This window comes from Canariomyces notabilis, assembly GCF_033297395.1.
Source record: "Canariomyces notabilis strain CBS 508.74 unplaced genomic scaffold N656scaffold_16, whole genome shotgun sequence".
Lineage (NCBI taxonomy): Eukaryota > Fungi > Ascomycota > Sordariomycetes > Sordariales > Chaetomiaceae > Canariomyces > Canariomyces notabilis.
Window position 1 is genome coordinate 297,948 of NW_027041838.1, and position 26,388 is coordinate 324,335.

The 26,388-nt window shown below is 54.7% G+C and overlaps 12 protein-coding genes across 12 annotated transcripts; 6 read left to right on the forward strand and 6 right to left on the reverse strand.

Annotated features, from left to right (window-relative positions):
- Positions 1 to 1,196: 1,196 nt before the first annotated feature.
- On the forward strand, positions 1,197 to 1,704 carry N656DRAFT_712525 (uncharacterized protein; the record flags this gene model as incomplete). Its single annotated transcript, XM_064811824.1, has 2 exons — positions 1,197 to 1,323; positions 1,469 to 1,704. The coding sequence occupies 2 exons, from the start codon at positions 1,197 to 1,199 to the stop codon at positions 1,702 to 1,704; spliced, it is 363 nt and encodes a 120-aa protein (XP_064668700.1).
- A 339-nt stretch (positions 1,705 to 2,043) lies between these two features.
- N656DRAFT_171258 (uncharacterized protein) lies at positions 2,044 to 6,786 on the reverse strand. Its single transcript, XM_064808742.1, has 2 exons — positions 6,225 to 6,786; positions 2,044 to 6,172 (listed from the first exon to the last, which is right to left on the reverse strand). Exons 1-2 carry the CDS (start codon positions 6,493 to 6,495, stop codon positions 2,193 to 2,195), a joined length of 4,251 nt encoding a protein of 1,416 aa, XP_064668701.1. The 5' UTR covers positions 6,496 to 6,786; the 3' UTR covers positions 2,044 to 2,192.
- Positions 6,779 to 8,377, forward strand: N656DRAFT_780927 (4-hydroxybenzoate polyprenyl transferase). Its single transcript, XM_064815478.1, has 2 exons — positions 6,779 to 6,968; positions 7,048 to 8,377. The coding sequence occupies exon 2, from the start codon at positions 7,078 to 7,080 to the stop codon at positions 8,275 to 8,277; it is 1,200 nt and encodes a 399-aa protein (XP_064668702.1). The 5' UTR covers positions 6,779 to 6,968; positions 7,048 to 7,077; the 3' UTR covers positions 8,278 to 8,377.
- Positions 8,378 to 8,484: 107 nt separating this feature from the next.
- N656DRAFT_780929 (40S ribosomal protein s23-like protein) lies at positions 8,485 to 9,257 on the reverse strand. The gene is made up of 5 exons (XM_064815479.1): positions 9,130 to 9,257; positions 8,991 to 9,066; positions 8,857 to 8,917; positions 8,668 to 8,778; positions 8,485 to 8,615 (listed from the first exon to the last, which is right to left on the reverse strand). The coding sequence occupies exons 1-5, from the start codon at positions 9,249 to 9,251 to the stop codon at positions 8,548 to 8,550; spliced, it is 438 nt and encodes a 145-aa protein (XP_064668703.1). The 5' UTR covers positions 9,252 to 9,257; the 3' UTR covers positions 8,485 to 8,547.
- Positions 9,258 to 9,635: 378 nt separating this feature from the next.
- N656DRAFT_780932 (uncharacterized protein) lies at positions 9,636 to 11,091 on the forward strand. The gene has a single exon (XM_064815480.1). The coding sequence runs from the start codon at positions 9,750 to 9,752 to the stop codon at positions 10,851 to 10,853; it is 1,104 nt and encodes a 367-aa protein (XP_064668704.1). The 5' UTR covers positions 9,636 to 9,749; the 3' UTR covers positions 10,854 to 11,091.
- Positions 11,092 to 11,785: 694 nt separating this feature from the next.
- Positions 11,786 to 13,619, forward strand: N656DRAFT_780933 (adenylate kinase). Its single transcript, XM_064815481.1, has 4 exons — positions 11,786 to 12,345; positions 12,420 to 12,472; positions 12,546 to 12,700; positions 12,785 to 13,619. The coding sequence occupies exons 1-4, from the start codon at positions 12,192 to 12,194 to the stop codon at positions 13,233 to 13,235; spliced, it is 813 nt and encodes a 270-aa protein (XP_064668705.1). The 5' UTR covers positions 11,786 to 12,191; the 3' UTR covers positions 13,236 to 13,619.
- An 8-nt stretch (positions 13,620 to 13,627) lies between these two features.
- Positions 13,628 to 17,171, reverse strand: N656DRAFT_780934 (uncharacterized protein). Its single transcript, XM_064815482.1, has 6 exons — positions 15,315 to 17,171; positions 15,109 to 15,245; positions 14,723 to 15,039; positions 14,372 to 14,458; positions 14,023 to 14,185; positions 13,628 to 13,948 (listed from the first exon to the last, which is right to left on the reverse strand). Exons 1-6 carry the CDS (start codon positions 16,871 to 16,873, stop codon positions 13,932 to 13,934), a joined length of 2,280 nt encoding a protein of 759 aa, XP_064668706.1. The 5' UTR covers positions 16,874 to 17,171; the 3' UTR covers positions 13,628 to 13,931.
- A 1,037-nt stretch (positions 17,172 to 18,208) lies between these two features.
- N656DRAFT_734473 (uncharacterized protein) lies at positions 18,209 to 18,989 on the reverse strand. The gene is made up of 2 exons (XM_064812700.1): positions 18,679 to 18,989; positions 18,209 to 18,612 (listed from the first exon to the last, which is right to left on the reverse strand). The coding sequence occupies exons 1-2, from the start codon at positions 18,858 to 18,860 to the stop codon at positions 18,498 to 18,500; spliced, it is 297 nt and encodes a 98-aa protein (XP_064668707.1). The 5' UTR covers positions 18,861 to 18,989; the 3' UTR covers positions 18,209 to 18,497.
- A 356-nt stretch (positions 18,990 to 19,345) lies between these two features.
- Positions 19,346 to 20,811, forward strand: N656DRAFT_780936 (26S proteasome regulatory subunit rpn-8). The gene is made up of 3 exons (XM_064815483.1): positions 19,346 to 19,602; positions 19,668 to 19,939; positions 20,003 to 20,811. The coding sequence occupies exons 1-3, from the start codon at positions 19,413 to 19,415 to the stop codon at positions 20,603 to 20,605; spliced, it is 1,065 nt and encodes a 354-aa protein (XP_064668708.1). The 5' UTR covers positions 19,346 to 19,412; the 3' UTR covers positions 20,606 to 20,811.
- A 26-nt stretch (positions 20,812 to 20,837) lies between these two features.
- N656DRAFT_780937 (uncharacterized protein) lies at positions 20,838 to 21,925 on the reverse strand. The gene has a single exon (XM_064815484.1). The coding sequence runs from the start codon at positions 21,860 to 21,862 to the stop codon at positions 20,849 to 20,851; it is 1,014 nt and encodes a 337-aa protein (XP_064668709.1). The 5' UTR covers positions 21,863 to 21,925; the 3' UTR covers positions 20,838 to 20,848.
- Positions 21,926 to 21,989: 64 nt separating this feature from the next.
- N656DRAFT_780938 (Coproporphyrinogen oxidase) lies at positions 21,990 to 23,670 on the reverse strand. The gene is made up of 2 exons (XM_064815485.1): positions 23,185 to 23,670; positions 21,990 to 23,106 (listed from the first exon to the last, which is right to left on the reverse strand). The coding sequence occupies exons 1-2, from the start codon at positions 23,185 to 23,187 to the stop codon at positions 22,084 to 22,086; spliced, it is 1,026 nt and encodes a 341-aa protein (XP_064668710.1). The 5' UTR covers positions 23,188 to 23,670; the 3' UTR covers positions 21,990 to 22,083.
- Positions 23,671 to 24,544: 874 nt separating this feature from the next.
- N656DRAFT_712400 (light chain 3) lies at positions 24,545 to 25,105 on the forward strand (the record flags this gene model as incomplete). The annotated part of the gene is made up of 3 exons (XM_064811804.1): positions 24,545 to 24,634; positions 24,772 to 24,989; positions 25,048 to 25,105. 3 exons carry the CDS (start codon positions 24,545 to 24,547, stop codon positions 25,103 to 25,105), a joined length of 366 nt encoding a protein of 121 aa, XP_064668711.1.
- Between the last annotated feature and the right edge of the window lie 1,283 nt (positions 25,106 to 26,388).

Consider the following 26,388-nt stretch of genomic DNA (forward strand, 5'->3'; position numbering starts at 1 on the left):
TGGGCAACAGGTCGGAAACCCTAAGCAGACTGAAATGCCTTGTCCAAGCAACGTAGTTCACCATTGGAGTCTCACATCAACTCACAGTACCCCCTACTTAAGCGGGTCTCGTCCGTCCGGCAGACGCTTACTTACTCGGCCGGAGGACAAAGCACGGGTTCGGAGCGGAGATGTGGGGCAGAGTTGTCTCGATGACTTCGATATTCTGACCGTCCTTCCGAGCCGCTTTGTTCCCACTTCACCCCTTTGGAGGGTTTTGACGGCTATCTACCAGTTATCTATGTATCAACTTATCTGTGTACCCCTAACTTTCAAGGTACTCGCGATGCCCATCCACCTCAATGTCCTGTAAAGTGAGCTGTCTGGAACCGCATGGTTTTTAACGAAAAGACGCAGTGAACAACCCCCTAGCAGGCCGCGGTAAAGTCTAACTACTACGCCGGTGGGTTGACTAAGTTAGTCATGTAACACCAACACCGGTAATAGAAGCTACAAGGCGGCCTTGCCTCACTTGCAAGGACCCAAGGACTGCTGAAGCGCTCGAGGAACCTCTCATTACATCGACAGGGTATCCTCTCCAAGGCCGCAAAGTGCGTGGTAGTGGCTGCGAGATCTCTATAAATCAGGATGGAGTGCTGGGAAGATGATGGAGAGGTGGGAGTTCTTGAACCTCCGAGTAACCCCCTTTCCCGCCTCTGGGACTCCGCATAGGCTCTGGACCCATGGGGCCATGTTCAGGTACGTTGGCGCAGCCGTGACTTTTTGATATTTAGGAGCAAGGCCTGCTAAGAGACTAACCGCTCGCAAAGACATAATGTAATCACCTAGACAGCTAATTCAATGACGTGTTACAAGTACGGGCGCAGTTGGTAAAAATGAGAAGTTTTGCAAAGGAAAGAACAACGCCAGGGTCACAGATTACAGATCCATATACGCATATGATGGTGCTGACGTCATAACCAGCGAAGACCGCCCATCATCCTCCACCAGCTTTCCCGCCTCAAGAAGGGACTGAGCTTGAAGCTCGACTTTGAATTACCCGAGCTATCACATTTGCTCTTTTTCCTCTGCATTCAACCAACCATCAATTGAATCATATTCCCGATTCACCATAACAGTCTCAAACAGCCCGGGCTGATCACGCTCTCACTCTCCCAAACGCACCAACTTGATTCATCCCTCGCCCCTTCCGCACCATGTCCGCCCGCGCTCTCCTCAGGATCACTACTACCGCGAGGGTATCCCGCAGTCCGTCAATCCTAACCTCGAGCCTGCGAACATTCACCCAGACGGCCCGGAACCCCCTGAAAGAAAGCTCCAGCAGTACGCTTTTCTCCTCCTACTTCTCCCCCCCCCCCCCTCAACTCCCACTTCCTTTGCTTGCTTCACATTTCCACCACATCTACCAAAACCACTCACTTCATCTCAACACCCTCACTAACCTGCCCTTTCCACAATTTACCATTAGCCGACCCCAACCCTGCCGACTTTGAGCACCACAAGCAGGACTCGCTCGCCAAGCAAAAGAAGGGCCAGGGCCACTGGAAGCCCGAGCTGGCGTCGGTCAGCGAGGAGACGGTCAAGGCAGACCGCATGGGCCCGCACGAGGCGGGCGAGGCGGCCATGAAGCGCCTGCAGGACCAGACCAAGGGGAGCGCCGAGGAGACGGCCAAGCACGGCACGAGTATGCGGGATGGGCTCTGATCTGAAAAAAACACGTTGCTATGAATTGCGGTTGCTGATTCTTTTGCGTTCAAAAAGGTTAGGTTGAGTTTTACATGCATTTTGCATTTACCGAACTGTAGTATGTACACTACGCTTGTGATGGGATCTGAGAAGGGGATTGTACATACGTAAGTGGTGCTGGGGCAGGGGTTCAGGGGCGGAAGTTGCATCTCGATCTTGCATGAGGTTGGCGCAGACGGGGAGATAGATTGATGAAATGGAGGCACGAGCGGTGCTGTTATTCTGCCAATGGTCTGAATGGGACTGACCTTTGGTTATCGGAATAAGAAGTTTCCATTCTCAACATGCCATCACGCAAGGCAATTTGCCCATCCCCCCATGCTGACATTACACTCAACAAACAAATTCCCAGAAAATACAACCCACGAAAGCAAATAATAAGGGGGTATATCTGACCCTTGCCAGCAACGCGAACCTCATACCATATCTGTCCGGATATCCACGACCTATCGGCTACCCCTTGGCCTGCCTCTGCCCCTACCCCTGCCCCTTCCTCCCCCTCTTCCCCTGGTAGTGGTCGCCGGTGGCCTTCCCCGACGCGGGCGGCTGTCTTCCGTACGCCTTGGTATATCCTCGTCGTGTGAGTCCGAATCCGAATTCGTAACGCTCGGCTCATGCGCGACACTCATCTCGCTGCCTTCTGACTGCGAGCTTTCATCCTCATTCTCGCTCGCAGAGTTTCCGTAGTACTCGCCATCCTCTTCTTCGTCCGTGTCCATGAGCCTAACAATGGTCACACCGGAAGGTCCCCGAGGCGGAGACCGCCGAGCAGGTGCGGCAGCTGACGATGGAGCGGGGGAGGGTGAAGGAGATGGCGATGATGCGGGAGCTGTAGCGGAAGCTGGGCCGGGAGAGGCAGCAGAAGCAAAGGACTCATCCCTCACGGACACGGACCGGTGCGGTGAAGGGGACCGGTTGGACGCGCCCTCTGAAACGGCTTCCTCAGCCGCGGCAGGGTCAAAGTCTTCATCTTCGACCACGTCACCTATACCGTCCCGACCCGGCCCGCCGTCTTCCATGGCTCTATTAGTTTCTTCAACATCTGTACCCGCAACCGGACTAGAAGCCGATTTAGACGTAGATGGCTCAGCGACTGGCTCGGTACTTTTCTCCTTGGCCGATGGGGTATCGTTAGGCTTTGCCCCACTGGCGCTCTTGCGTTGACCAATTTTGAATTTCTTCCCTTTAAGCTCCATCCTCTCAGCCATGGACAGCAGCGGTTGCGAAGGAAGCTCAACTATTGCTTCCGTTCTTGGCTGGGCATTACGTGGTGGGCGTCCGCGTCTCCTAGGACCCGCAGACGCCGGAGCTGTATCCTGAGGTGCGGGCGCCGGAGCCGTATTGCTGATCATCTCGCCTTCGTCGTCAAAGGCCTCGAGTTGTCGAGCAAGCTGAGCGTCAAGGTCAGTCGCGGTGGCTGAAGCGCTATCTTCATTGTCCGGTCTGTCAGTCTGCTCTGCGCCGAGTGACGACCCCGCCCGCGGAGGGCGTCCACGCCGTTTTCCTGTCCCTTCCGGCGTTGCGGTTGCCTTCGCAGCTGGGGCTGCGTCTGACTTCCGCGGCCGACCTCGCTTTTTCGCGACCGCCGTCTGTGCGGTTGCCTGTTGGGGAGCTGGGCCGTTCGCGCCGCTCGTCGAAAAAATAGCAGCCGATGCTAGGTCCAGAGGGTCTTTGTTGGCATTTTCCGAGTTAAATTGGGTAATACCTTCAGGGGGTCTGCGCGACCGAGGGATCAGGATCTCGTCAAATTCTTCTTCGTCGCCCTCTTCACGATACGACATCTTAGGCCGTGCATGTCGGAGAGCCGGGCGGTGGGGTGAAGAGGCTCGAGACTCATGCTCATCTTCGGGGGCTTTGGCTGGCTCAGCCGCCTCTTCGGTCGCTTCTTCGGCTGTTTCTGGCGGCGCAGGGCTTTTTGGAGCGGCTTCTTCACCAGCCGGAGCTTCAGTCACTGTCACATCACCGCCAAAGAGGGCTGGGTCCATTTTGCTCGACGCAATCTCTTGGCCATCGCGCTGGGCATCGTGGTCGAGCTTGGGTCTCTTCCTGTGGTGAGAGCGGGGGATTCGGAAGTCTGGATCGTTGTCTTCTTCCTGGCGCGCCCTACGCTTCGCCAGTCGCAATTGCTTCTTCAGGTACTCGGACATTTCGGGTTCATCGTCGGCCTCAGCCTGCGCAACAGCTTCGGCGGAAGGCATCTGGTAAGGGTCAAACAAGATCTTGTCAGGACTGTCATCCTGCTCATAGTAGCCCATGCCGAGCATCCGCTCCCGGCCAAGCATAGAGGGGTCAGGATATGAAGACTGATCCTGGACCATGCTCAGGGACATGTCAACGGCCTCAATAGGACCTGCGTGGTCGCCATTCTGTTGATAGCCATGAAGACCGTCCGGATGATCCCCGTACTCTCCCACGGCTGCGCCAGGGCCCAGTGTTCCACCTTGGTGGTCGTGACCGTTGGCGATAGGTTGCTGCGTCGTGGCATCAACGCTTTCGGCCAGTCCGCCCTCCGGTATGACCGGAACCTCGCCAGCCAGCTCTGCCTGCTTCGCCTTTTCCGCATCGGCAGCTTGCAGTAGCCGCTGCATCCGTTTGCTTGACAAGCTTCGACTTTCCTCCCCAACATTCTTCAGCCATGACAGGTTGTGAACCCGGAAATCAACCAAGGACTCAACGCTGCGATCATCGGCAATCCGTCGGGTATCGTGGCCGAGCAAGGTGGTTTTTGGGATGTAGGGATTGCCGTTGCCGATCCGACGGCATGCTCCGCAGTTGCAGATTCCAAGGCACTTGGGACACTGCCATCTCTCATTCTGCATCACCTCCTGGGGCATAAGGTCAAAGGCCCTATAGAGAACACCATAGCAATATGCGTCGGTACATCCCTGGTTGGAGCAGAAGGCCAGCTTGTAGGTGTAGTCTTTGTGTTGGCAAACATGACAGCGGTACACATCGCCCTTTTTTGCCTTCTTCTTTCTCCTCTTCTTCGCTGGCCGCCCGTTTTCATCCATCTCGAGGTCCGATATCTCAGGTTCTGATGGTTCCTTCACTTGGCTGATGTCCTTCCAGGGTCGTGCCCGAAGTTGCTCCTGGCAGATCTGCGCAACAGACTTCTTGCCGAACCGCTTCCTCGCCAGCTCCAAAGGCAGCGGTGAGTCGTCAAAGCTAATGTAGCCGTCGTTCTTGATGATCAGCGCACGCCACATCTCGTAGCGCTCAACAAGATCTGACCAACGCCACTGCTCACACCAACTGAGATTGGAGACGCAAAAGCATGAGCGGCCCATGACATAGCACTCCATGCAGATATCGTATGTGTCCTCGTCTCCATTTACCAAGTGGCGCACGCAGTTCTTGCAAGTCAGAAAGCGGTTGAAGATGTTGGCTCGACAGTAAGAGCAGGTAATGTTGGAGTCGAATTCGATGTAATCGACGTCTTTCTCTTTAGTGGCGAACATTTCGTCCACGAGAACTTCAGTGAACAGCCGGAAAAGCGTTTTGAAGTCGGCCGCCATCTGCTTCATCCTTGCTGAATTCTTAATCAAATCTTGGCCAAACCCAAGCAAACCAATGTCAGCAGTCTTCTCGGCATCCATCATTTCCTTGTAGTATTTTTCGAGGGTGTAGAAAATGATAGCTTTGTTCTTGTACTGCTCGTCACGGCAGACGAGCCGAGCCTTGGGAAGTGCTTCGTGCAGCGCCAACTGCAGGGTCTCGGGTGTCGTCCTGTTCCACGCAACCTTGATTGTCCTAGTGCCCCGGTTCCATACCTGGTGAGGGGCGAGCGGTGGAACAAGAACGAAGTCCCCGAACTTCTGCTCCACGATGTAGACGGGGAACGTAGCCTTTTTCCAAGCGTTGATTTGGGCAAAATGCTTTTCAATTTCGATGTCGTGGCCGAGCATGGATAAGAAGTATTCCCTGACCACCTCGCGATCTTTAGACTCGGTCATGAACCAGATCGAGCTCCCAGATTTTTCCCCGTTTTCGTCGCCAGATGTGTCCACCATAATGTTCTGACCCAGGCTGGCACACATTTCTCGATGGGCCGGTGTGTAGGTACCTTCGTGGCCGACGTAGCACATGAGATTCTGGGCGCGCATCTCTTCGGGCAAGCTGCTCATCAGATCTCCCGCGGGCGCGGGTGTCCGGCCATCCTGAAAGAGATCCACATCGCCGTTGCGCCTTCCCCCTCCACGCTCCTCCACATTCTCATTCATGTAGAAGAGATTCGGTGGGATCACCTTCTGGAGATGGGCATGCCACTCGGGCGGGCAGTCGATGTCCTTCATGTACAATCTTTGCCGCCGCTCATCGCGGTAATTGGTTGGGGTCCACTGGTTAGCCAACTGCTTCATCGACCGTAGATAGTGGCCCATCGTCATGGGTATGTCGGTTTGCGCGACAATGTCTCGAATGTTCTCCTCTGTCAGGTTGTTAGCTCCCGAACGTTGGTAAAGCCTTCACTAGAAGCTTACGTTTCTTGTTGTATGTAGCCTCTAGCCACTGTGCGCTGAACAGCGACTTGGGCAACCGGTCGTTCCATTTCTCAATCACAAGAGGCTTCCCGCCATGAATGACGTGGAGAAAAACGAGCCTTTCGAACTCCTGGGCCCCGATATTGCGGATCTGAGCGGCCGAGATCCGCAAAACCCAATGAAAATTGGGTGTTCTCTCGACGAGCGCATGCAGATCGAGATCGGGAGGAATAGGGTCGAATTTTGCCTGGGGATGCTGTGCCGTCGGCATCGTAATAGCTGCGTCAGTCTTCTGCGTAGATGGCGCAGCGTTCTGGATACGGACTGTTCAGTAATTATCAAAGATATGGCGAACAGCTGCGGCCACTAGTCGAAACGGGCTACATAGCACTAGGATGTTTGCGCAAAGTCGTGCTGAGATGGCCGGCGATGCGCATCACTGTGTCGCAGGACGCGATCTGTCAACGGGGAGCGCGTTTTGGATGAAATTCGTCGAATGGAGACGGGCGATTGAGACGAGGAAGATGGACAAGTGGGGTGGCTGCCACTCGGCTGACCAATGGCGCATCGAAATGGCTGGAGCTCCCTGAGCTTCGTGAGTGGCGTTCACGGTTCAATTTTCGGCTGAAGATTAATGCTACAGTGAACCCAAGTAAACAACACAAGATGAGTAGTGATAGGTTTCTAATTACTATGAGTCGAGCACAAACTGGGGAGAAATAGACGGGGAAGAGGGATAAGTTGGTGAGTGGAAGGATCGATATCGGTGCGCTGCTGTCACATGCTGGCGTGGACATTGTTGTTGAGATAAAAGACTTTGAAGGTAGCGGAAAGAGCATCCTCATCAAACACGATGTTTGGCTGTCGACTACTAGCCAGGCCACCGCCGCGGCGTGGCCTTTTATCTGCAGCCAAAATCGGTAATTCATGGATGCCGAGTCGAGGATTTCGATGCGTCCCATCCCCTCGAGGACACGCCCTTGAGACTTACAATGTCCGGCCTCAACGTTCCCTCATCGCCTATCATACAACAACCAAACTCCTAGCTACGACAACCGATATCCACACGAAACCAGCTGTCGAGCCATACTCTCCTCCCAAAACTGGGCTCCTTGCCACACTCCCTTCCTCATGGGTCCCCTATGCGGAACTCATCCGCCTCGACAAGCCAACCGGCTCCTACTACCTCTTTTTCCCTTGCCTCTTCTCAACACTCCTCGCAGCGCCTCTAGCTGCCCCGGTTGCACCGCCGGCGACTGTCATAGGCACGTCTCTCCTCTTCTTCGCCGGAGCAGTCATCATGCGCGGAGCTGGGTGCACCATTAACGACCTTTGGGACCGCAATCTAGACCCGCACGTGGCCCGCACGCGTCTCCGGCCCATTGCACGCGGTGCCGTCACTCCCTTTAACGCTCTCGTCTTTACGGGTGCACAGCTATTCGCGGGGTTGGCCATCTTGCTGCAGTTTCCCACCTCCTGCTTCTTCTACGCGACGCCCAGTCTCCTGTTCGTCGCCTTGTACCCCCTCGCCAAGCGCGTGACGTACTATCCGCAGTTCGTCCTGGGGTTGACCTTCTCATGGGGGGCTGTCATGGGGTTCCCAGCGCTGGGGGTGGATTTGCTCGCCAACGGGGCCGCGCAGGCGGGCGCGGCACTTCTGTACGCTTCGAATATTGCCTGGACGGTGCTGTATGACATGATCTACGCGCATATGGATATCAAGGATGATGCCAAGGCGGGCATCAAGAGCATCGCGCTCAAGCATGACAAGGAAACCAAGCAGGTCCTCACTGGGCTGGCTCTGACTCAGGTGGCACTCCTTGCTGGGGCGGGCATTGCTACGGGCGCTGGACCTGCCTTCTTCATTGGCAGCTGCGGTGGCGCCCTGGTCACTCTGGGCATCATGATCAGGAGGGTCAATCTTAAAAGCGTCAAGAATTGTTGGTGGTGGTTCGTTAACGGTTGCTGGATCACAGGGGGAGCCATCAGCCTTGGGTTGGGTGTTGATTATCTTGTAAGATACACTCAGGAAGATGGGGAGAGCTCGGCATGATTTATTGGGCGCTTGTGATATATCGCATGTAATATAAACTCTTTAGCGTAGCACCGGCCCAAAGGCTCAGAGCTCAGCGAGCAAACACCACTACATGACGCCGTTCCCAAACCATGCATGGCCTTTCGTACCGGCATAATGATCTCGTATTTCTCAGACCATGTCTACCGTGAGTGTCCAGATTCCCCAACCTGGTAATGGAATGCCGTTGTAAAAAAGCCCCGCAGAATCCCAATGCCGAACCGTGCCATTTTCCATATCGCTCCGCATTCATGATCTGGGCTTCTCCTTCTTCTCCTTCCAGAGAGCGAGCAGACCGACACCGGAGACCTTGACAACTAGAGGGGCGTCAGCGAAGACCAGTTGCTGGACAACAGGAGATGGACAAACCCTTGAACCGCACACCGGGGATATCACCCTTCGCCTTGCCCTTGCGACCGAAACCGGCGAGCAGGACCTCGTCGTTCTCGTCGACGAAGTTCAGGCAACCATCGTTGGGAACTACAACCGCAACCATTTGTCAGTTCCGCACCCTTTGAAGCCGCCCGGAGATTCTCCTATGAAGAGGGATCGTCGTACCGAAAGCAGTGACCTTCTTGCCGTTCTTGATGAGCTGAACCCTCACGCACTTCCGAATAGCCTGTGCCACCACGAATTAGCTTCCGATGGGTCGCATAATCGAAGAAGGAGTTCATAGGGAAGGGTCGACATACGGAGTTGGGCTGCTTGGCTTCGACGCCGACCTTCTCAAGGACAATTCCCTTGGCGTGAGAAGAACCACCGAACGGGCTACCACGGTCGTTAGTCCCTGGGCCCGTCATCCACTCGATTCATCCCGTAGCCATTGCGCACCTGGATTTGTAGGCAGTGCCGAGGGCACGCTTCTTGTACTGAAGATCGGCCCACCGCTGCTCGCGGCGGTTGTTGCGCAGCTTGCGGGCCGCGTTCAGACCACGGGGCTTTCCACCAGACATTTTGGCTGTAAAAATGCAATGTTAGTACGGAGGGATTTCCAACTCAGGACCTTCCCAGGAATAAGTCAGGAATTGAAGCTGGCGGTGATACATACCGATTTGATGATGATCGCGTACTCTGGTTGCAGTTCGTGATCCGGAAAGTTCGCTCGCAATGACCGATTTTTCTGACCGTAGCCGAGTTTCGCAGTAGGGCGAGAAAACCCTAGCCTGATGATTGGTCCGCACAGGGCGCTAGGCCCCACAGCTGGGGCAAAGCGCGGTCCGTGTGCTGTCCCACCTTTGCATGAAATCGCCAAGATCTCGAAAGATGCATACTCGTTTAAATGCTATCAATCAATTAAGAAGAGCAACAATCCGCATTGTAACTATCGCGATTCGTCTCGCGACGGTTCAACCTCCAACACATTGAGAGCTGCAGGTCTCACCTCACACGATCCGCTGATTATGAATGGATAAGAAAATGTATCCATGCCACAAACAAGCAAAGAAACACACATGACCCAAGACAAATCCAGAACCCGCTTCCTGGAACCCTCACTCTCGGCATTCCATGCACCCCTCCCGGGCCTTTCGGGGCCCGGAGCCCGGGGCGAGGGTCCACCTCAACCCACCTCCTCCTCTTCGGCGGCCAACCCGCCCGAGAAGCCCCTTTCATCCTCATCAATCTCCATGCCGTCCCTGATCTCCCCGCCTACAACCACCACCAACCCTCGCCGCGGCATCACCACCACCACCAAGTCCACCACCATCCCCATCCCCATCAGCTCCACCACCATCCCCAGCCACGGACTCGGCATCTCCAGCCTGTCTTCTCCTCCCTTCCAAGATCAACAGCAACAAGGCCAACAACCCCAACCGCCACTTGTCCTACCCCCGTTGACCCTCCGCCGCGAGTCGTCCACGCGCGCGACCGATAGGACGGACGCGCTGTGGGCCGAGATGCAGGCCACGCTGGAGGCGGTCGAGCTGTCAGCCGGCGGCGACAACAGCTCCAACGCCACCGCCAACGGCGGCGGCGGCGGCCACAACCCACGCATCTTCAGCCCCGAGCACGAGAGCAAGCTGGACGAGCTGCGCGCGGCACAGATTGCGCTCGCGCAGGCGTGGGCGAGGAGTGAGGCAGACGAGGCCATTGAGACTGTTGGCGGCGGCGGGGCGGGAGAGGCTGCCGGTGGTGGTGCTGGTGGTGCTGTGTCGGTCGGGACAGGGGTTGGCAAGAGTGACGGTGGTGCCGGTGTTACTGGTGGTGGTGGGGTTGGTACGGAGGCGGGGACAAGGAGTGCCAAGGCTACGACGGTCGGCACGGGGAGTGCGGCGGCGGCGGCTACGGCGGCGGGGAATGCTAGGCCTGGGAGTAGCAGTGGAGCTGGACAGGAGAATCTGGGGGCTAGGCTGGAGGAGGAAACCGAGGTGGATATCCTGCTCGCAAGAAAGCGCAGGGAGGCGAATGATCGGTATTTTCAGAGGGTGAGTCAGGGGGTGCTGGATGTGGTGGCCAAGTTGGAGGAGGTCGCTACTGCTATGCGGGCTGTTGAGCAGGAGAGCAAGGAGCTCTGGGCGGATGAGAATGAAAGTGCTCCGGGGAGCGCGAAGCCGTAGGCCCAAGAAACGGACTTAGGGAGGTTATTGTATAGGTTACTAGGACCGAGATAACTGGTATTTCCGGCGTTGGATGGTTTCGAGTTTCGACATAGCGGGCAACCACTTCGGGTGGTCCTAGCCTCAGCATTGCTATGGTGTTTCATGGCGTTTTATAGGAATTCGAAGAGAGTCAAGCAGCCTGCTACATATAGCCTTGTAATGGATTACGGTAGTGGTCTTGCAAATTTTCAGCACGGTTCTGCTACTATAACCTAGCAGTGTATCGGCTAGAACATCTAACAGGACGAGTGAAGAATCGTGATAAGCAGCTCATTGCGAAGACAACGGTTCATGTCGAGTAAAGCTCCCTACAGTCCATAATTCCGGGCGGGCATCGGTCCTCGTCGTCAACTTGCATGATAGACCAAGGTAGCACAGCAGTCCCAGGTCTAATGTTAGCCTGTCGTGGGGAGCTTGGTTCCGCCGAATCATTATCATCGGCGGACAATCGGGCTCCATACTAAACAGACTAGGAAGCAGTTGGCAGGTGAACGCTCTGTCTATATGGGCTGAACACGGTTTCTTCGATTCGTTGGATCGTGAAACAAGCACCGAGCTTCAAAGAGACGGCAAACGTAAGTCCCGATATGGATGCTGTGGGAGTGTGGGTAGGGGGTGGGCTCCTCGGAGCTGCGCTAGTCCCCGCTCAAGGGCCATTCATCCGCTTTGCCGGTCGGCTGGCATTGGAGCTTCATGATTGGCGGCACGAATGGAAGAAGCTCGTCTTGAGGTTACGTGCCTCGGTGACGGGAGCTGTAAGTCGAGGTGTGAGAGTTATGCACCTATGTGGCAACAATGGATACGTACGACTTGGTCAAACATGGCAGGTATGCATAAAGGGTCTTAAGGAGACAAGAAGGACGGGATTATACTACAATACTAGAAGCGGTTTAATAGCCTTTGAAGGAAGAAGGAAGGGAAAGAGCGTGGGCGTCATTCAACGCGTGAATCGGATGCAAGGTCTGGGGTTCGGGGCAGCATGAGCAGGGGAGCTTCCATGGCCATGCGGGATGTCGCAACCAACCCTTGCACTGAACTTTGCTTGCCTGCCACGCTAAACCCGCGGCATTTCGGCGAAAAATACGGAGGTATACTCGCCTGTCGCAGCCAAGTACAGATTCCTCATCAAAAATTCCGGGAGCGATTCTCTTGATTCTTTCTGCCACCGTTTCCCAACAGACCTGAGGTCAATTCCTCTTTGCTGTTCTCCTTTCTCCCTCCTCCACCCATCATAAGCCTGGCCTTCGCCCGGTATACCCTTTTCTCCTTTGAAAACCGAAGCCGAAACCGGACAAGATGGGTTACCTCGACGACGAAGTGAAGCGCCTGCAGGGCATTATCTCCGACATCGAGAGCCGGGTGAAAGCTCTGGAGAACAGGCAATTGGGCGGCGGCCAAAAGAAGACGGTGGAGGAGATCCGTATGATCCTCATCGGACCTCCCGGCGCAGGTACGCCAAAGATCCCTTTGACACTGCTGTCATGCGGCGGCCGCGCTATAATCGTTCGCGCTCACACAGCACAGGCAAGGGAACACAAGCGCCCAAGATCAAGGAGAAGTTCAACTGCTGTCATCTGGTGAGTCAATTACGAGGGTGGCTTATGGTATCGTAGGTTCAAGATAGCTAATGTGTGCACTCGCCAACCACAGGCAACCGGAGACATGCTGCGGTCCCAGGTCGCCAAGAAGACTCCTCTGGGCCGGGAAGCCAAGAAGATCATGGATGCGGGCGGTCTAGTCAGCGATGACATTGTCATTGGCATGATCAAGGAGGAGCTGGACAACAACAAGGAGTGCAAGGGCGGGTAAGGTTCCATGCCCGGCGCATAACCACCAACCATCCAAGAGAGGAACGGCAAGTGTACTAACATTACCCTGCTCGCTGTCAGCTTCATCCTTGACGGCTTCCCGCGCACGGTCCCGCAAGCCGAGGGTCTCGACAAGATGCTCCGCGAGCGCAACCAGTCGCTGCAGCACGCGGTTGAGCTGCAGATCGACGACGCGCTGCTGGTGTCGCGTATCACGGGCCGCCTGATCCACCCCGCGAGCGGCCGCAGCTACCACACCACCTTCAACCCGCCCAAGGTCCCCATGACCGACGACATCACCGGCGAGCCGCTGATCCAGCGCAGCGACGACAATGCCGAGGCCCTCCAGAAGCGCCTGGCCACCTACCACAAGCAGACGGCCCCGGTTGTTGACTACTACAAGAAGACGGGGATCTGGAAGGCGGTCGACGCCAGCCAGGAGCCCGGCCAGGTCTGGAAGAGTTTGCTGGCCATCTTTGACGGCAACAAGGCTAAGAGCGATCTCATGAGCCGACTCACGAGCAGGTCGTAGATGGGTGGCGCCGTTACGGATTCGGCTGTGTATGGGATAGGTTAGGGAGGACGGGCCCAAGGTTCTCAAAAAAGGACAGGGGACCGACATGCCGCTTTTTCAATGGCTACGCTTGTCGAAGCAGTGGTCGAGTTTCTGGTGGTCAGGAAACAAAAGAGAAACCTAACCATACCTGTCTGTCAACCAACAGTGTCTTACCATCATCAATGGACGGTCAGGGTGTAATTGGTAGGGTCAGGAAAATCCGGCTTACATGGCTAACGGTAACGAATCCCAATGCGGGATCCGTTGAGATGGCTGGACCGGTGCGATGGGATAGCGCGCTGTATTGTACTTCACAATGTAGAAAAAGTCGAACCATTTGATGCAAACAACTGCACCAGTGGATCATTGTCCTAACGTTGAGTGACCCCTTTAGCAATTCAGTCCGTATTAAGCCGCTACCAGAGCTTCGTTTGGGGTATTATGCACCGTATCCAACCAGGTACTTGTACCGCAAGCCCAGCGTACGAAGACGCTATATAGTATGCAAAAATGGACATAAGATGATTCATGATGAGGCGCCAAAGAGAACCCGCGCTATGCTGCCCCTGCTCAATGCCTGATCAACATCGTACTATACCGTTTCTTTAATGGCTGATATAGCCAAACATCATCCCCACATTTCCATTAACGACAAACTCCAGAGGAACTCTTCTATTTCCGAGGCGTGGCTAAGCACAACGGACAGACCGTGTCAGCGGGGTTTGGGAGGGTTGAGAGTAGTGCCTATATGATGTGGACTCACCGTTGACCAGCTGTCTCTGCTTATTCAACCAACTCTTGGGCGCATCATGGCGCCTTTGGAGAACGACGTGGTTACTTTGCAAGCGACTTGTGAGGTCGTACCATGCCGTGCTGATCATGGCGTTCTCGCGCTGCAGGTTGCGAATGATTTGGTCGCTCGCGGCCTGAGAGGGCTCAAGTTAGTTTGATTCAGGGGCTACCAAGATGCAATGACAAGGGGCAAGCAAGTCAGGTGGATAATTAGGGATGAAGATAAGACTACTTTTGGGAGAGCTATAACACATTACACGCACGTGTATACCATGTATAGGAAAACTATAATGTTTCGATCTAGGGGGGATGGGACGTACCTTCTGAGCAGCGTATGCACCACCATTTTCGGCAAGCTTGAGTCGTCGTTGCAAGTCGTATCTTTCCTGTTCCGATTTCTCCAGTTGCTGCGAGGCGAGAAAAGAAAAGTCAGCGAGTGGTGAGAGAAAGCAGCAGCAAAGTAGTGATAAGGGCGACCGCGGCTAGTTCAGAGACTTGCGGTTTAAGAGCGACGCCAGCCAACCCTTCGCCACGAAGCGTCTCCGCTCATTCCGCTTCGTCTCAGACCCCTGAGTGCTAGAAAGCCCAGACCGCAGCTTCCCACCAGGATCATAGCTGAGAAAGGACTGCATATATGGGGAATCAAGACGTGGATCGGGGTCATGACTCACCTCCATCTTCTGCCTGAGCGCAGCCTTTAGCTTCTCCATTTTCTCGGCATCCTCCTTCTTGCCCTTGGGTGCCTCGCCAGGCTGGCCGTTGCGCCCGGATAGGGCACCGGTTAGGGCCTCGTCGAGCTTCTTTTGGATCTTGTCTTTGGACACCAAGGCGCTCATTAGCTGCTCCTTCATCTGCTCGAACTCAAACGTCTTGTGCGAGAGCTGCTTGCGGGTCGCTTCGAGTTCGGTCCGCAGCGAGCCTGAGATCAGCTCGTCAGACGACTTGAGCGCCGCAAGGGCAATTGCTTGCTCTTGATCGATGACGGTCACTGTGAGCCCAGTGTTAGCACGCCTGTCGCGTTGTAGGAGATTCTGCCAAAGGTAATATTGCCACATACACTCGGTCTTGGCCTGGAGCAGCTCCCGCTCAAGATCCGCGGCTTTCCGCTCCAGTTCTTGGTTGCGCTTTCGGAGCGCTTCGAGCTCTCGTGTTGCGTCGAGCAAGTTGCGGCGCATGTGGATGAAGGCCGACTCCCTAAAGTAGCCCGGCATTAGCAACTTGAGGTCGCTCACCGCCAAGGCAGCGTCAATAGCATGCACCAACCCTTCTCCTGTTGCTTTGTTGACCAAGGCGTTGATCTGCTCCTGCGACACGGCATGCTTCTCCATGGCTTCGTTGCACTGAAGACGGTAATGCTCGACCTTCTGGTTGGCCGAGTCAAGCTCGCTGCGCAGTCTCTCGTTTTCAGAAGCCACAGCCATGTTGTTCCGCAGCAGGCCATTTTCGGCTTTGAGCCGCTGGACCTCCAGGCGCAGGGCGACAGCTGGGTCAGCGGTGGTCTCCAATTCCTGCTCGAGGCTGAGGTTGGCGGTGGTGGCGTCTGGACTGTCGGAAACCCGTTGCGGGATGTCGCCTAATTGGAGTTGATCCTGGAGCTCACGAATTGTGCTCTCGTCGAGCTGACGCTTCGACTCGAGATACTCGACTCTCCTCTTCAAGTCCTCGTTGACATCCTGCAAGGCATTCTTGGACTGGAGAGTGTAAATTATCTCTTGCTCGTTGCTCGTCAAGACCTTGACCTTCTCCTCAATCTCCTTCTGCAGCCTTGCATTCTGCGCCTTGATCTCATCATAGTGTCTTAGATCTTGCTCAAGCTGCGCAATCTGTTCATCCAGAACTCTGTTTCGTTGCTGGATGGCTGTCAAGTCTTGGGCTTTCTTTTTGTAGTTCTCAAGCCCCTTGATCAGCTGTTGCTGCTGTTTTGTCTCGTGCTCAAGCTCAGTGACCTTGTCTTCAAGGTCTTTTAACCGCTCGGCTTTTGCCCTGAGTGATTCATTCTCTTTCTCAAGCCTTGTCGACCGGAATGTTTCCTTCTCCAACAGGTCTTCCAACCTGTCGATCTCTGCCATCTTCTCCTTGATGTCGTTCCGTAGGTCTCTGATAGCGGCTGTTGCATCAGAGCCCCTGGCCCGCTTCAAGGTGGTGAGTTCATCTTGAGCTTGCCTGAGGTCGTGGAGCATGGCCTCCCTTGAGTCAAGCAGCTTGTCGAGGCGGGATTGCAAGTCGGCATTTTGCTTCTTGAGCACATCCACCTTATCCTTCATCTGGTCAAGCTCTTCTGCCATCAAGGCCGGATCTCTAACAGCGCGGAGGTCAAGGTCCTCCTCTCCTGCCTCAGGGTCCTGTTGCGCCCTCTGCTCCCTGTCGAACTTCAACTGGCTCTTTTGGTTGATAATCTTGGCGATTTCGCTTTGTGTGGGCTTGTCGAGAGCCATGACCTTGGGGACGTAGGTCCTCGAGAGGGAGCCCAAGCAGGCAGCCGTCAGAAATGCCGAAAGAAACTCGCAAATGGCATTGTCATCGGGGTTCTCGGCTATGGCACGGAATTCTGAGGGCGAGGGGGCGAGAAGGGGGTTGTCGGTACGAAGAAACCTGGCCAAGCCGCGGTAGACGGTCTCGAGGTTCTGCTTGCTCTCCTCGTCGGTCGCAGGGTTTTGTATAAGGCTAGAGGAGTGGAATTCCGGCGCAAGCATCTGCTCGAGAACCTGGCCGAGGACGATACCGTCCCTTAGGTCCTGCAGCGTGCTGGCCTTGCGCCGCGTATCGAATGTGTTGACCCATTTCAGAAGGGCCGCTTGGGTCAGATGTGTATACGGCGTCATTGTAAAAAGTCTAACTTAGTTCCGTATTCGAGTGGCTTTGGCTTGTATGTCTTGTCCTCCCCAGGTCGTCGGTCCAAGGTAGCGGTTCCGAACGACGGGGTAGAAGATTAGAGTCACAGATGTTTTAATGGGAAATCCTTACGGCGCATTGTTTATGAACAGCCAGGTGAGGTGCAAAATAGCCAGGTTATATCAGTCGGGGTTATCGCGTTTCATCATTGTGCAGGTCGCATCTGTTCTCGAGAAAGGCATTGTTCTTGACAGACACGGGCAGCTCCCGCTGTTCGCTAGGATCTTGATTAGGGGCTGCCCCACACGGCATCCGCGTGGGGTCTCGGGATCCCTTGCAGGGAGCTCCGCCCTAGCCGTGGTAACGACTAGCGTCTGTAGCTAGGGGTGGTTACAGTGGTCGTCTCACCCCTTTAACCGTGGAATTGGCCTATTTCTTGGCAAAACACGAATCTGACCAATTGAACTTTGTTCCGGCCGCCAGGATGCAAATCTGTACAAGGCGCTACATCGTTACAGTAAGTTTAATTGGCTTCCTCTGCGCAGACACGCAGAAACGCGTTCCGTGGTAAGTCTCACTAAGTTTTTATGGGGCGCCAAGAAATAGGCCAATTCCACGGTTAAAGGGATTGGCTTGCATGGCAGACCACAAGGGAGCCAAGCTGCGGCCTGAAATCCAACTTGAAGATGCAAGTATTAATCATGCATCAAGTCAGAGGCTCTTCGCGGCTTGATTGTAAAATCAGGCTCATATAGAGCCCTACATGCGCATAGAAAATACATGGAGGAAAACTACAGACTACCTACCAATGTACATACAGATCCAACTGTATCCGTAACGTTCTGGTGCAATAAGCATCTGCTCCTGTGGAGACAACAATCTGTTTCACCATCCAGGGATATGTTCGCCCTAGCGAATATTCTCCCCGCAGACGAGATGAAGGGACAACAGGACGCCCTTGCTTGTTGCGATACTACAATAGTGAAACTGGGGATGTATCTATGCCCAATATTCTTATCATTGTCCATGTGGTGTAACTACTGTACTTGTACACCAACTTGGGCAACGAGACAACAGGGAGCGTAGAGAACACCGGCCCTTTGAAGGGAGTGGAAGATTGTCCATCGACCTGTCTCCCTGCTTGTCAGTGCCATCTCTGCGAACCAGTCGAGTCGGATCCGCAACAACAGGAAGCTTACCCACGCCTCTGTCTGATCATGGCAAGCCGGAGTGTGACATAGCTACGGAGTACAGGTGTACTATCTGCCTGCCCAATATCACAAGTAAGGGAGAGAACTTTCAATCGGCATCGCACCTTGCTAGAACGCAGTGACAAAATATACGGCATGCGCTATGTAGAGCTGTTTCGAACAGCAAACCTAGTAATCATGGGGTCTCTTATGTATGTACTGTTGCTCCCAGTCGCTTCCCAGGAGATTGACGCCTTTCTGTCCCTTAACGCCGAGCTGAGGTATCCCTTCATTCCAAAAAGCAAACCTTACCCCTCTTCCGCCGATATAAGGGACTCTCGCATCTTGCCTCTCATCATCATACACCGGGCCGGAGCCCTGGGTTCATGAGAAGATAGCCCGCCCCTTAGCACTGCATTGTTCTTCAAAGGCCGCTCATATGATGGACGTCTTGGTCTTCCTCAACAAGTACTTGATACTCCTGACCCCATGCGGAAACCGTATCGAGAACCTTCTCGCCGACCTTGGCAGCAAAGCCCCTGGATTACCGTCAGCATAATGCCCGGCTTACACAGGGGTTCCGACCCTGAGTGCTGGGTGCCTACTTGATCAGAGTGTATTCGTGCGTAATGACTCCTCCGGCCTCGACAATAGCCTTCTTAGCCTGGTCCACGATGGAGTCGGGCGTCTCGGCAGGATAGGTGATGAGGACCGACTTTTGGATGTCGACGGCGATAACCCCGGACAGCAGGGTCAGCGACGCAAGTAGGAACGCGAATGGACGCATGGCTGTACTCTTCGCTTTTTGGTGTTTAACGAGTACTTGAACGAGACGAGATGCGAGTCGGTGTATATGCTCGCTTCTAGTGAGAACAGAGTATGTGCTTGCGTTGCGTTCACGAGTTCACGGTAGAAGTGTGGCAAAGGTGAGTGTAGGATGGCATTCAGGAGGTCACCTGTTTTAGATATGGGCAGTGACGTGCAGGCGCCCAGCGCTCAGAGGGGCAGCTCCTTTGATCCACTGGACGGCGATTATGTAAGCCGCCATTTTCAGAAGGTGGTTCTGGTCTAAGCGTCTAACAGCCTTGTCGTAATAATGATACTTCAGCATGTAACATACGGTAAGGACAAGAGCTACTCAGCTGAACTAACCTCAATAGGCACTGACCTTCAAACTGGTGAGGCAGCGAAACTGTGACGACGACAACAAGCAATCGGCGATTCGAAAACGCATTCTCCCGAACGTGTGAATTTTCCTGCCCACGACCAGCCGCAGCAATAAACTGGATATCCGGTCTAGCCAGCCCTTCCCACAGCTTGTCCATTTCCAGCCTTCGTCATGCCAACCACAACCGCCGAGACGCTGTCGCTGGTGACACGCAACGTCTCGGTTGCGCCCCTCGTTCTGCTATCGGTTGTGGACCACTACAACCGAACCGAAGCCTACAAGAGCAAGACGAAGCGGGTGGTTGGTGTGTTATTAGGGCAGAATGATGGCAAGAACGTACGCGTGTCGAACAGCTTTGCAGGTAAGCATCATGTCGCTTCCCTAGGACCCGTTGAGGATCGCGCAATGTCTGACTAGGCCGTGAAGTTCCCTTCGAGGAGGACGAGAGGGATCCGTCCGTCTGGTTTCTCGATCACAACTACGTCGAGTCGATGAACGACATGTTCAAAAAAGTCAATGCTCGGGAGAAGTTAATAGGGTGGTACCACTCGGGCCCTAAGCTGCGGGCCTCTGATCTCGAGATCAACGAGCTATTCAAGCGCTACACACCCAACCCATTGCTAGTTATTATTGATGTCCAGCCGAAGGAGGCAGGCGTCCCTACAGATGCATATTTTGCTGTGGAAGAAATCAAGGATGTACGGTTTCACCTTACCAGTCGCCTGGCCTCGAATGGCTAGAGGTGCTGACATGTTTGGTAGGACGGAACCACGACATCCAAGACCTTTGTCCATACACCTTCGATCATTGAGGCTGAAGAAGCCGAAGAAATTGGCGTCGAGCATCTCCTACGCGACATCCGCGACGTAGCCGCAGGCACGCTCTCCACCCGGATCACCAACCAGCTACAGTCCTTGCAAGGCCTCCACCTCCGCCTCCGAGACATTCAAGCGTACCTGCAAAAGGTTCTCGACGGTCAGCTCCCCGTCAACCACGCAATCCTTGGCAATCTCCAAGACGTTTTCAACCTTCTACCGAACCTGTCGACGCCCAAGTCTGGGCCGGGTGCCAACGGTGTCAAGGCAGACAGCGAGCTCAACTATGCCATGAGCGTCAAGACCAACGACCAGCTCATGGCAATCTACCTCAGCAGTCTTATCCGCGCGATTACGGCGTTCCACGATCTCATCGAGAACAAGATCCAGAACCGACAACAGCAGGAGGAGAAGGACGCGGCCAAAAAGGAGGGCGAGAACGGTGCCAAGGAAGGAGATAAGAAGGAAGGCAGCCCAGCCGTCAACGGCGAGTCCAAGGAGGGGAGCGGAGACAAGGAAAAAGAGGGGACCAAGGAAAAGAAGAAATGAGCTAGGCGCGAGCGGAGTAGGAATGATTATACGAGGGTCTCGTAGATGTCTCGAGAGAAACTCCTTGGGCTGTGTTAATGCAACGGCTATTGCATCGGTTACTGGGAGCATTCTGAGCGACTGCTGGAAGAATGGCCCGCTCGTGATGGTCTACATAGTATATTGCCAGGCTTCCAACTATGATGTGACCCTGAATCACACACAACATCCCCCCCCCTAAACTCAACCCCCCTCCCCATTCCCTCACACATCCGCAACAATACCCGCCATCTCCTCCCTTGCAACCCTCCTTGTAACCACATACCGGCCCAAAGCAGCGCTCCATCTCTCAGCCAGCATGCACGCAAGCAGGTGTTTGCAGAGCGGTACTCCCCCTCCAGGAGCAGCAGCAGCAGCTGTGCCACCCTCGACGCCCAACCCATCCATGGCCATTCCACCGAATGACCAGTCCATCTCTGTCTCTGTCCCGCCGCCCATACCAGCATCGGCTCCGCCTTCCCCTTCCCCGAGCGGAGTACCCCCTTGCACCGCGGCAAAGGCGAACGCCGCGCAGGTGCAGTTCCACGCGCCCAGTCGGACGAGGTATCTCCTCAGCCCCGTGCCTGTTGCGGTTCCCGTTCCTGCTGTGGCGCCCTCGTGGTGGTGGTGGTGGTGGTACTCACCGGCGAGCTTTTTCAGTCGCCGGGATCCGCGGTTCAGGTGATGTGTAACTGAGTCGCCCGCTGGTGATGACAGCGTCGTAGTTGATGCTGATGATGAGGATGATGATGTGACGAGGTAGAAGCTGGGACTTTTTCGTTTTATCCTCCCCTTCCTCCCTTGTGTACCAACCTGGGTCTGCTCGGTCGCACGCACTCCGTCGTTTTGAGCGTCTGGGGTGTCATGCTCATCATCCCCATCATCATTGTTTTCATCGTGATCATCATAAGTTGCACGGCCCCCGGCATGATGATGAGGGCGATCCTTGAGGACCACCCGGCTGACGCACCCGCGCTCCAGCAAGTCCAGGGCCGGGAGGACCATACCCGGGAAAAGCGCGTGCAGGGTGATGATTAGATGTCGATGGGATGGGGACACATGGCGAAGCGGGTTTCCTGGTGGGCTGGGGTCGTGAATGAGACGTCTTCTGGATTGGTCTGGTTTAGAGTCGGATGGTTGTTGAGGGGTGAGAGGGATGTTGGAAATAGCGTTTATGAGGTTCGTGAGGAGGGTCCGTGGGGTCGGAAGATGGTGCTTTGCGTCTCTATCTCTTGACATATTAGGATGGTATGGGGTTGTTGTTCCGTTTGAAGTTTGTTGAATGGTGATTCGTGATTGCGGGCAAAGGGAAAGTTAGAGCGCAAGTACTCCGTACCCCTCGCTTCTTACTTGGACGGATGCTAAGTAGGGGCAACAGGAAATCGAATCCTGTACATTCATAATTATTTTACAAGATCACAAATATGATACATGGAAGCTCATCAATATGCCTCCCCACACTATACCCACTCTTTGGGGTTCCTCAACACTTCAACCAGCCTAGCCTCCCTGCTGTTCGGCTCCGGCTCATACATATACTTCCAACTCGCCGTCAGGGGCAGGCTCATCAAAATACTCTCTACCCTCGCGCCGGGAGTGTTCAACCCAAACGCCGTCCCTCGGTCATGCACCAGATTGAACTCGACGTACTTCCCCCGCCGGATCTGCTGCCACTCCTTCTCCTTTTCCGTGAAGGGCATATCCTTGCGCTTGCTAACGATTGGGATGTAAGTCGGGATGAATGACTTGAGCGCGTCCGATATGAAGGCAAATGTGTTCTCCTTGTCCGACACGGTCTCATCAAGGTCGTCGAAGAAGATGCCGCCGATGCCCCTGGCTTCGCCGCGGTGCTTGTTGTAAAAATACTCGTCGCACCACTTCTTGAACCTCGGGTAGTACTCCTTGTCGTGCTTGTCACAGACTTCCTTCAGCGTTTTGTGGAACTGTATGGCGTCCTCGTCAAAGAGATAACTAGGCGTCAAGTCGCTGCCGCCGCCAAACCACCATGCGCCCGGGGATCCGTCGGGTTTGGTTGTCTCAAAGTACCTGTAGTTCAAGTGCACCGTCGGCGCCATGGGATTCTTGGGATGCACGACCAGGCTAAGCCCGGCGGCGAAGAACTCGAGGCTGTCGGGGATATTGTCCTCGTCGGCGATGTTCTTGTGATTGGCGCGCATCTTTAGGATGGCCGGTTTGGGAAGGGTGCCATAAACGACGCTCACGCCGACACCGGCCTTTTCGAAGACATTGCCGTCTTGTAGCACGCACGTGATGCCGCCGCCGCCCTCCTTGCGCTGCCACTCATCGATCCGGAACTTTTTGCCGTCAAGCTTCTCCAGCGCCTGCACAATCTCCCTCTGCTGCTCCTTGGTAAACTTTTCCATGCGCAGGCGCATTGGTGAGAGCTCCGTCACCCCTTCCTCGCGCTTGAGCTGCTCGTCGCGCTGTGCGAGAGAGTCCAGTAGAAGGGGCTCGCCGACTGCCTGTTGAGTCGGGTGTTGTTGTCAGCGAGGCCGAGCAAGCCAAGAAGTCCATCGTCTGTGTACGCAGCCGGACCGTACCATCTTGTAGTATGTTAAAGGCGCAACGACCAGAAAACCAAACGCCGCCCACCCCAAGTAACTCCTCGACGGTGCAAGACGTTGGCTACGTGGTGAAGATTCCAACTCCGGGAACGTCGACAGCGGTCTCCGGTTCCGGGGACTCAATTGGCCGCGTGCCTTGCACTGGCAGAAGAGACGGAGGGTCGACCGTCGAGAAGCCATCGCAACGAAGCCTTATGTATTGTACAGACGGTTGGGTGGCGTCGGCGACCCAGCGAGGGTTTTGAGAATCAGACGATTCGAGATCTGAAGATGAGGCCACTTTCCGTTTCCAGTAAGAGCATGCCGGAACACACCGAGTGAACTCTGGGTTGAAGGTGAGCTTCCGATTATGCACGGTACATTGGTAGAGAGCCGATGGATCCGACCCCCATCTCACCTGATCTCTTTGTGGAAATCGGATGTTGTATGAGATTCCGAAGCTTTGGAACGCGATCCTAACTGACAACCGCGGCTTTGCTGCTGCAATGTCTTACAGACGTACGGAGGTACATAGATACATAAGTTCAGGTACCTGACCCCTAGGTGGGGCAAGTTACTGTGATAAACATCGAAGCCGGACCCCGGTCTCAGGCTAATGCGATTCCAGGCTCACATCACAGATGTCATCTACAAAGTCAGGTTGCCAGGATCGGGATGTCCTTTCGTAGAACACAAGGCTGACAGCGCCGTCCGATTCCAACTCTGGGCCTATCCTGTGATGTACCAGATTTAAGCCTATGTTGATGAGTCGATGCTGATGGAAAGTCACCGACAGCTTGGGCAATTAGTAACCTGGGGGAACATCAATGTGAAATACAACCGCAGTTCCGTACCAGCCGGTCGAGTACCGGTACCGTACCGGTACCAGATATTGTATCACGCAGCTGAGCAAGCAAAGCGAGCACCTGGCCACAGCAAAGTGCCATGTGAACAGGCCGTCTGATTCACCGATGAGAGCTTGGAGCTTGAGCCAAAACGGCTGCCGGGGTACGTATCGCTATTGCCTGCAGTGTTAGTCATCTCCATGGTCAGCCCCGCCTCCGCCATAGCCCAGGGCTGGGCCAAGCGTACGCCAGCGTTTAACAAGGCGGCAACCTACGCAACTCCTCCCCCGCAAGCCAACCTTCTTCCTCCAACATCCATCATCCAGCTCCCAACCAAAGTAAGTTGAGATATCTTTCATCAAAAATAAGACGAGTCCTAGCTCGCCGTTCTTTGTACCAAAGGAAACATCGTTGACCTTCCTCGCCGCTTGTAGACATCGCCCGCTGGGAGACCGCGCACTTGCACTAGCATCGACCTAGACCATCCAACTATCCGTCCTCGCACCTTCAAAATGCGGAGCAAATTCAAGGACGAACACCCCTTCGAGAAGCGCAAGGCTGAGGCCGAGCGCATCCGGCAGAAGTACACTGACCGCATCCCGGTAAGTCGCTGATAACCCTTGCGGTTGCGGTCCGGCGGTGAAACCGTTGCCTGTTGGAACCATTGCCGGGCTTGCCTCGCCGACCGCTTGCGCAACCGGAAACCCCGTTCGTATCACTAATCCGCTCGCCCGTCTAGGTCATTTGTGAAAAGGTCGAGCGTAGCGATATCGCTACGATCGACAAGAAGAAGTATCTAGTACCGGCCGATCTCACTGTCGGCCAGTTCGTGTACGTGATTCGCAAGCGCATCAAGCTCTCTCCGGAAAAGGCCATCTTTATCTTCGTCGACGAGGTTCTCCCTCCCACCGCCGCGCTCATGAGCAGCATCTATGAGGAACACAAGGATGAGGATGGGTTTGTTCACACGACCCCTGCCGGCTTTAGAACATCGTGCTAACACCTGCCGTATCAGGTTCCTCTACATTACCTACTCGGGCGAGAACACTTTCGGCAATTTTGAGACTGCCTAAACCGTCCTGAAGACTCCTTGCTTGACTTCATGCTTTGTGGAAAGGACGACGCCCGTTTCCTTTTTCCTAGACCGTTTACGGCGTTTTCGGACATTGATTTCGGAATGACTTTGGAAGGTGGCTGATCACTGGGACGAAGGGGACTGGATGTGTATCACGCGCTGCATTTCCGCTTGCTGGTTTCCTCTGGGGGGTTACGTTTTGGTTTGGGAGCACCTGACAAACTGGGGGATCCGGGAGGAGGAGCGGCTGTAAAAGCCTAGGCAATCACGGAGCAGAGCCGAGAACGACGTTTGACCCAGGCTTTGTTTTGTTAGATTGTTGGCTTCTTAGAGAGCATCTTCATCATAACTTCCTAGCAGCACGAATCAAGATTCCCCTCGCAAATGCGTTCTTCGTCCAGGATTCCTCCCGGAACCGGCTGTTGGTAAGCCTGTTGCTGAGGCATTCTAGATCTCGTGTAGCCAGCTAAGCGGACACAATGTGCTAGCAATATTGAGCGGTCACCGCTGGGTTCTAAAGCAGGAAGCTCTAGTCAAGAATACAGCACTCTTATTCTTGCTCTCCTAACCCTCCAAAGTGATGAATACTGTCATATGTAGAGTGTTCTCTGACTTACCTCCTCTGGGTGGTCACTTAATATGAGGCACGATGGCTCTTGACTTCATAGGACATCGACACTTATAATGACTTGAGTAGCGGAACTTTCAAACACTGCTGGCTGTTTGACCTGACCGTGCGACGAGTATATCGGAATTGAAATACCATCGACCTTCGCTTGGCTTCAACAGTCGTCCGGACTTGGGAACCAAGACAATGATGATGCTTCGCTCTTATCCGAGCTACTAGCTACGGGGGGCATGGGATGAGGGGGAACCTAGCGGTGCTGATGTCCAAAGGCGACACCCAATGCAAGACACAGCCATAAGAAACCAGAGCATTCGCAGCCCAAAACCACCAGAAACAAAAGATTCTGGGAGGAAATCAAGCTTGTTTTACACAGCTATACGCCCGCGCCCTTAATAGCCTCCTGTCTTGTACCAATAACGACGGCAGGGAACAAGTACGCAGTCCACCCACTCCCTACCCCCTCCCCCCTCGCGCCTCGGCCTCTTCCCTTCTCGCTCCCCAGAATCACGGGGTGTTCTATTAGAATCAACACTCGCCCTGACGCTCTCCACCATCCTCAGTGGTGCAGACCATCGTCCTGGCTCGCTTGGCTCGCTCGCAAAAAGCAGTGATCACTCATCCTCGGCCCGTCCAAATGTCCTTCCCCCAACCCA

Excerpts from the sequence above, each read along its gene's own strand:
- N656DRAFT_171258 (XM_064808742.1), bottom strand. The coding sequence starts at position 6,495 with ATGCCGACGGCACAGCATCCCCAGGCAAAATTCGACCCTATTCCTCCC. Across the intron at positions 6,173-6,224 it reads GGCTACATACAACAAGAAAC|AGGAGAACATTCGAGACATT; the intron begins GTAAGCTTCTAG and ends ACAACCTGACAG.
- N656DRAFT_780927 (XM_064815478.1), top strand. The coding sequence starts at position 7,078 with ATGTTTGGCTGTCGACTACTAGCCAGGCCACCGCCGCGGCGTGGCCTT.
- N656DRAFT_780929 (XM_064815479.1), bottom strand. The coding sequence starts at position 9,251 with ATGTCTGGTGGAAAGCCCCGTGGTCTGAACGCGGCCCGCAAGCTGCGC. Across the intron at positions 8,918-8,990 it reads AAGCCAAGCAGCCCAACTCC|GCTATTCGGAAGTGCGTGAG; the intron begins GTATGTCGACCC and ends GTGGTGGCACAG. Across the intron at positions 8,779-8,856 it reads CAAGAAGGTCACTGCTTTCG|TTCCCAACGATGGTTGCCTG; the intron begins GTACGACGATCC and ends TTGCGGTTGTAG.
- N656DRAFT_780932 (XM_064815480.1), top strand. The coding sequence starts at position 9,750 with ATGACCCAAGACAAATCCAGAACCCGCTTCCTGGAACCCTCACTCTCG.
- N656DRAFT_780933 (XM_064815481.1), top strand. The coding sequence starts at position 12,192 with ATGGGTTACCTCGACGACGAAGTGAAGCGCCTGCAGGGCATTATCTCC. Across the intron at positions 12,346-12,419 it reads CATCGGACCTCCCGGCGCAG|GCAAGGGAACACAAGCGCCC; the intron begins GTACGCCAAAGA and ends CACACAGCACAG. Across the intron at positions 12,473-12,545 it reads AGTTCAACTGCTGTCATCTG|GCAACCGGAGACATGCTGCG; the intron begins GTGAGTCAATTA and ends CGCCAACCACAG.
- N656DRAFT_780934 (XM_064815482.1), bottom strand. The coding sequence starts at position 16,873 with ATGACGCCGTATACACATCTGACCCAAGCGGCCCTTCTGAAATGGGTC. Across the intron at positions 15,040-15,108 it reads GCTCCAGGCCAAGACCGAGT|TGACCGTCATCGATCAAGAG; the intron begins GTATGTGGCAAT and ends CTGGGCTCACAG. Across the intron at positions 14,459-14,722 it reads CGCTCAGGCAGAAGATGGAG|CAACTGGAGAAATCGGAACA; the intron begins GTGAGTCATGAC and ends CTCGCCTCGCAG.
- N656DRAFT_734473 (XM_064812700.1), bottom strand. The coding sequence starts at position 18,860 with ATGCGTCCATTCGCGTTCCTACTTGCGTCGCTGACCCTGCTGTCCGGG. Across the intron at positions 18,613-18,678 it reads CACGAATACACTCTGATCAA|GGGCTTTGCTGCCAAGGTCG; the intron begins GTAGGCACCCAG and ends ACGGTAATCCAG.
- N656DRAFT_780936 (XM_064815483.1), top strand. The coding sequence starts at position 19,413 with ATGCCAACCACAACCGCCGAGACGCTGTCGCTGGTGACACGCAACGTC. Across the intron at positions 19,603-19,667 it reads CGTGTCGAACAGCTTTGCAG|TTCCCTTCGAGGAGGACGAG; the intron begins GTAAGCATCATG and ends TAGGCCGTGAAG. Across the intron at positions 19,940-20,002 it reads CTGTGGAAGAAATCAAGGAT|GACGGAACCACGACATCCAA; the intron begins GTACGGTTTCAC and ends CATGTTTGGTAG.
- N656DRAFT_780937 (XM_064815484.1), bottom strand. The coding sequence starts at position 21,862 with ATGTCAAGAGATAGAGACGCAAAGCACCATCTTCCGACCCCACGGACC.